At 35.5% G+C, this 7,102-nt stretch overlaps 1 protein-coding gene across 3 annotated transcripts in view; it reads left to right on the top strand.

Annotated features, from left to right (window-relative positions):
- Positions 1-236: 236 nt before the first annotated feature.
- The window catches only part of LOC128234145 (transient receptor potential cation channel subfamily M member-like 2), a 50,022-nt gene continuing 43,156 nt past the window's right edge, over positions 237-7,102 (top strand). For 2 of the 3 annotated variants that reach the window (XM_052948186.1, XM_052948184.1), the window contains exons 1-2: positions 237-1,282; positions 6,497-6,591. In XM_052948186.1, coding sequence (XP_052804146.1) covers positions 503-1,282; positions 6,497-6,591 — 875 coding nt within the window. In that variant the 5' untranslated portion in view covers positions 237-502. Of the gene's footprint in view, positions 1,283-3,407; positions 4,236-6,496; positions 6,592-7,102 lie in introns of those variants that run through there. The other variant, XM_052948185.1, reaches the window with a different exon arrangement.

Genomic DNA, 7,102 nt, shown 5'->3' with positions numbered 1-7,102 from the left:
AAAACATCAATTTTTGAACTTAAATATAAAAATCTGCAATCTAAATTTTTGTCAGCAGTCTTATATAACTGGTTTCCATGGATTGTCCAAAAATTGGCTCATTCCAAGACAAAAAATAAAAAAGTTGTCAAAACTTTTATTCTGTGAGAGTGCAGCTTTAAATGTTTGTGTCCATCAGACCATTTTATTCGTATAACAAAGATCCTTTACCGTAACAAGTTGACATCCTAATTTATTAAGATGTGCAAATATACACGCTTGTTACATCTCCCCTCTATGTTGAACTTTTGATTATTAAACTAGGAAGTTGAAAGTTGTCAAGATCAACAAAGATGTATTTTTGGTCAAATGCAGACTTTCACACTTAAAGATGGTCATATATTATTTGATAGTGAACATTTGCTCAAGGATTGTGTCTTAGTGATTAAGTCAGAAAATCAGAAAACTGGGATACATTTTTTTCCATGATTTTCTAGTGTATATTGTTCACATTTATGATAGGATGGAAGTGTGCGATATATTGTTGTCAAATAAGGAAGTTGAGAATGGAAATCACGAGGAAAAAGCACCATTTCTTAAAAGTGAAGGAGATACCTCTGATAGTGAGCCTGGAAATGAACTCATGTCTCGGGTCCTAATTGAGCGTGAAAAAATTCATTTAGATACACCTTTATTCGAATGTCGGGAACTTTCTGAAATTCAGCATGAAGCTGTGGATGATAAGAATGATATTGATGAATCCGACATTGAGACAGAGTATGATACCTTCAGTGCAAGAGAATCACCTTTTGTACATTATGAAGAAACTAGACTGGCATTATACCCTGATACTAAGATTTACCACTGTGAACCAGTCTCTACTGTTAGGCGAAGAACATCCTCTAACTCCGAAAGTGAATGTGAATTTGTTCGGCCAGTTAATGAAGATGGTGGTTGTGATAATGAAAGTATGCATACTAGTCTTGAGAATGATAATTGTCCAGAAAGTGTAGATGTTGAAGCATCGGATCAAGTTGATAACACCGCTGTGCGCTATAAACGTTTGAAAAGTGAAACTAATCCAGCTGATGAAATAATTGTTCCTCTTTATACCAAACAGAAACAAGCACTGTTTGATGAGTTCAATAAAAAGGCAGCAGAGCGGTCTATTTCTTCTGGCATATTTCGACCATCACATTTTTTGAAGCGTCAAAAATTGAAAAAACATTCGCTGTATGAGAGAAGTTTTTCCGTGGAAGAAAAATTCAAAGATGTCTTAAAAGAAATTAAAACCCACAAAAAGGTAATAAGTAAACAGTCTTTTTAACCTATAAATTGCTCAACATATCGCTCAGTGACCGAGTATAGTGTACATTTATTCCCTTAGCCTGCTCTATAATTTGTTAAAATTGATATAAAAGTAACAAACATAAAGCAATAATCCTATCTGAATGGAGATGTATTTTGCTTCCTGCAAGAACCAAATGTGATGTCACAAACCATGTGAAATGTCCACACTAGTACTGTTACATACACAACCTAGTAAGTGTTGGTTTCCAGGGGTTATATTAAGGACAGAATTATGCACCAGTCAATTGTAACCACAGCCCCCCAAGGTGTGGGGGTATACCCGGGGAAATGGGCCGTGTTTTTACCATCCCAGTGGCCCTGCAGTGCCAGGTGTATGCGGTGGTTTTGTTTTCGCGCCAAATATAGTGGGAATGTGCCTTACTTAGGGTCCCTGAGGTGCGGGGGAATTTGGTGGGGATTTGACCGTCAGTTCATCCCCGCAGGGCGTGGATTTTACCTGGGCTTGGCTAGACCGAAAGTCAAAGTCCCCGCTATTCCCCGGACCTGGAGGGGCTGTGGTTACAATTGACTGGTGCATTACATGTGTGCCCTGTCCTTACATCCATTGTCCTCCGTCAGCTTACACAAGAAATAAACAAGTTAAATGTTGTTGGGTCCATTCTATATGTGCTCGCTTTCACATGTACATACAATTTGCATCTTTGAAAACTGCCCAGTGAGTGATTGTTTAGGTTATTAGGATGCAGATCAAAAGCGGACTGAGTTTGGCTTGGAATAGTATAAAAGAGATGCTTTAAGAAACCCCCTATTAAATTTACTTGGTTATATATCTCAATGCTCTTAAATTTACTATATAGTTTTCATTGGTTATTTGTCTGTTTCATTTTTTTTATGCTCATGATGTATTTATTATTATTTGAAAGAAATACTGGTTAATTTTAAGGTTTTATTTTGGTGCTTTTTTAACTCAGATTTTAATGGACATTTAAACTGTTGATAAAGGCTAATATTTTGTTAAATGTAAGCAAAAAACTTTTTTTGTTTTGATCATTAAAGGGACTGTATGATGAACGAAATAGCAAAAAAAAAGAAATTGTCGAAAACTGACATAAACTTGGTATCGATGTGTACATTGCATTGGAACTTACTTACTGAAGTACCACATAGTTTACAGTTTAATTATTTTTCGCTGGTTTTTCGTATTTTTCCATTAAAAAAAGTTACTAGGTATGTCTACCTAGTAGAATTTATTCCTTATGCGTGATTGGCTAGTCGATGTTATCACGGGATATTACCAAGTTAGTTTTATAGCTTAAATATTCCAACTGCATAGAGTAAGCCTTTGTAGCCCAGTGGATACAACACTGGACTTTAATTTTTAGCGACACCGGTTCGAACCTGGTCTCTAATTTATTTTACATTTTGGCATTTTTTTTACAATTATGATAATATCAAAGAGTAAAACATTTTATTAAATAATTGTCCTGAGATTCGTTACAGAAAAAACTATTTTGGTGCCAATCTGGTGTACAGTCCCTTTAAAGTCAAATGAGTTAAACATAATAATGAGTCTTTTTGTTTTTATCATTTGGTGTAAACCTGTATTATGCCCCTTTAAACTAAAAAGGCTACAGAAATTGTGGCAAAACTGGTTAATGATTGAATTAACTGATAAAGAAATTTATATTCTTAATTTCCTGTTGGTTTTCATAGAAATTCAAATTTGATACTATATTTGCAGTAGTGAAGTGAAGTTTTACCATGCGTTTAGCGAGGAGCAATTATTTGATTACAATGAAGTCATATTTAACAGGCAGATTTGCAGGGGGGTGGGGGGGTACTCGACAATGGAAATTTTAACAATTTCTAGTACAAAATGGAGCATTTCTGGTGTATTCTATTACTTTTTTCTCCTTTATAGAAATAAAAAGTACATTTATACGATTTTAGGGGGGTCGTATGCAGGGTGCATCTCCCCTACCCCCCTGGATCCACTTGTGTATTTTTAGGTTTACCATGAAATGCTGAGTGTTTTCGATTCATTGAAAATGATTGACAGTCCTTCTGATGTTTATCTCATAAATTATTTGTCAAGATTTAAATGACTTCATGGGTAGTATACATCTGTTCATCACAAGGATAACTGAAATATTTCATCATAAATCTGTGCGAATAATGAAGAAATGGCAACTCATTCAGACAATCAATGCAAACCACCTGCTGATATTTCCAAAGAGTTTGATTACAACTCTATAAAAAGCTCTCTGGAAGATGTTGAAGAAAATTTTCATGCTCCTCTAAATGAAGAAACTGACATTGCTGATGGTGTTAAAACACCCCTTCTTAAGGACATACAATACTCCAAAGGAATCAATAGGAAGAATGAAGATGAAAAACATGCTGATACTGCAAAAGAAGCTGATGCTGATTCTGATAGAAGCTTTACTGAAGATGTTGGGAGAAATACTGAAATAATTTCTTTAGAAAAAGGTGAAGACTATGAAGATGAAGCAGACAATCAGCCTCATTGGGCTCCTGCACCTCCTCCTCCTCCTCCTACTCCTCCTCCTCAAATTGTTCAGGCTCCTGCACTTCCTCCTCCTCCTCCTCCTCCTCCTCCTCGACCTTTTCATCATACAGCCCTTCTTGAAGAATACAATTGTACACGTGAAGTTATGTACCCTTCCCATTATCAAGCAGATCTTGATGATTTAAAAAAAGAAGATGAATCTTCTGTAGAGGATGCTGATGACATTGCTGATGGTTCCGGAGCAACTGATGGTCGTTGTGTGGTGTTAGAAGATTATGTTGAGCTAAAATTGTTTGTAAAGTCAGACATGAACAAAGATGTTGTTGAAGAAGATGATGAGGAAATAGAATATGCTAAAGATGATAGTCAAAATGAGCAAGAAGCTGAATCTGAAACTGAACTGGAATATTGTGGGGTATTATTATGTTTTAGAAGTATTTGGGGGTTGTGTTGTGTTTGCAGGAATATTGTTAAATAACATTGAGTTTAACAAATATTGTGGGATTTATATAATCTATAGTGATTGCTGGAATGTTTTTAGTTAACATCGCATGGTAACATTCTGTTTTTAACCATATTGTATTATGGCATTGTGTTTTCAGCAAATCGAAGGCACACAAATCATTCATGCTTTTATATATATAATAGACACCACCTAGTTGTTATATACAATGGAAGGTTATTTATTTCTAACCTATTTTACTTGAAAGATAGAAAATTGTCAAAATAAAAAAAAGTTTTTAATGATGATTAGGTAGTTATTAGGGGCAGTTGTAATACAAATTACCGGATAGGCTCATAACAGTTCACATGACCTTGTTTACATTTTACCATTCAGTTGAACAATGAAGGAATTATATTTCATCAATAAATTATAGCAATTGGTTAAATAATCCAATGGATTACTTTATCCAATGGATTACTTTAACCACCTTTTAAAAACAACCTCTCTCTAGTGACCACTGGGCACATGATATCAAACAGACTCTAGTCTGAGTTAAGACTCAATGTTCAGACTCAGGTTGCAAAACTGAAAATCATTATTTAAATCATTGTCACTTTCCTTCTTATAAAATTTGATGAATTTTATAACCATGATATTTTTCAATTCTTTACATTAATTGTTGTTAAATGAATAGAATAAAGATGATTCTTTGTCATTTAATAAAAGTGTCTTTCTGAGTCTGAGTCTTACCTTGGACTAGAGACTGGTCCAAATTGTGGGCCTAGGCAGAATTAGGCTCACATTGACGTCATGTTAATTCAGCTCAAAGAGTTTAAACTTGAACTAGAGACTGTTCCAAATTGTGGGACTAGGCAGAATTAGGCTCACATTGATGTCATGTTAATTCAGCTCAGAGTTTAAACTTGGACTAGAGACTGTTCCAAATTGTGGGACTAGGCAGAATTAGGCTCACATTGATGTCATGTTAATTGAGCTCAAAGAGTTTAAACTTGAACAAGAGACTGTTCCAAATTGTGGGACTAGGCAGAATTAGGCTCACATTGATGTCATGTTAATTGAGCTCAAAGAGTTTAAACTTGAACTAGAGACTGTTCCAAATTGTGGGCCTAGGCAGAGTTAGGCTCACATTGATGTCATGTTAATTCAGCTCAAAGAGTTTAAACTTGAACTAGAGACTGTTCCAAATTGTGGGCCTAGGCAGAATTAGGCTCACATTGACGTCATGTTAATTCAGCTCAAAGAGTTTAAACTTGAACTAGAGACTGTTCCAAATTGTGGGACTAGGCAGAATTAGGCTCACATTGATGTCATGTTAATTCAGCTCAAAGAGTTTAAACTTGGACTAGAGACTGTCCCAAATTGTGGGACTAGGCAGAATTAGGCTCACATTGATGTCATGTTAATTCAGCTCAAAGAGTTTAAACTTGAACTAGAGACTGTTCCAAATTGTGGGACTAGGCAGAATTAGGCTCACATTGATGTCATGTTAATTCAGCTCAAAGAGTTTAAACTTGAACTAGAGACTGTTCCAAATTGTGGGCCTAGGCAGAATTAGGCTCACATTGATCGTCATGTTAATTCAGCTCAAAGAGTTTAAACTTGAACTAGAGAATTTTTCAAATCATGGGCCTAGGCAGAATTAGGCCCACTTTGATGTCATGTTAATTGAGCTCAAAGAGTTTAAACTTGGACAAGAGACTGTGCCAAAAAGTGGGCCTTGGCAGAATTAGGCTCATATCATGTAATTGAGCTCAAAGAGTTTAAACTCAGACTAGAGACTTCCCAAATAGTGGGCCTTGGCAGAATTAGGCTCATTTCATGTTAATTGAGCTCAAAGAGTTTAAACTTGGACTTGAGACTGTCCCAAATTGTGGTCCTAAGCAGAATTAGGCTCACAGTGGCTCATATCATGTTAATTGAGCTCAAAGAGTTTAAACTCTGACTAGAGACTGTCCCAAATAGTGGGCCTTGGCAGAATTAGGCTCATATCATGTTAATTGAGCTCAAAGAGTTTAAACTTGGACTTGAGACTGTCCCAAATTGTGGGCCTAGGCAGAATTAGGCTCACATTGGCTTAATTGAGCTCAAAGAGTTTAAACTTGGACAAGAGTGTTTTCCAAATGTTGGGCCTATGCAGAATTACAATTAGGCTCACATTCATGTCATGCTAATTGAAATAAATTAGTGTAAACAAACCTTGTATATTTCAGGAGTATGATGAGGAGACAAAATGGATTCGAGGGCACATCAAGCGGAGAGAATGTTCACAGTTTATTGAAGATCCAAAAAAAGAGCAAGCACCTGAGTGTGTATAATTTTGATAGTCTTGTCTGTTTTTTGTTTTTTGTATGGCCATAACTTGTTCAAGATATTCAAATGGAATATATTAAAGTACATGTTACCACAGACAAAATGCACATTTATAGCAAGGCCCATAACTCTGTTTTTAATAAAAGATGTTAGATACTCGTATGACTGAAAAAAAGCAACTATGGATGAGCTTTGAGGTTTGCTCCTAAACGCTCTAGTGTAAAAAACAAAAAAGCATGCAACTGCATATGTTTCCCAAAAAGGGCTAAAACTGTATCTTAAGGCTCATGAATTTAATAAATGTTAAAACATGAAATGCTTGAATTAACTTATCTTGGTATATGCAATAATATGCAATAATAGGATGTTCATAAAAATTTCAGCATTACTTTTGTAACAATTAATGTTGTTCATGGATTTACCTCTTTAGTCTTATCTGACTGGTGTTTGTAAATGCCAAACTAATTATCCTGAGCAATCTGCAGTTTGACAAAGAGAGTATGACA

This window comes from Mya arenaria, chromosome 5 (genome assembly GCF_026914265.1).
Source record: "Mya arenaria isolate MELC-2E11 chromosome 5, ASM2691426v1".
Classification (NCBI taxonomy): Eukaryota; Metazoa; Mollusca; class Bivalvia; order Myida; family Myidae; genus Mya; species Mya arenaria.
The sequence above is the reverse complement of the archived record's forward strand: the minus strand, read 5'-3'. Positions and strand labels throughout refer to the sequence as shown.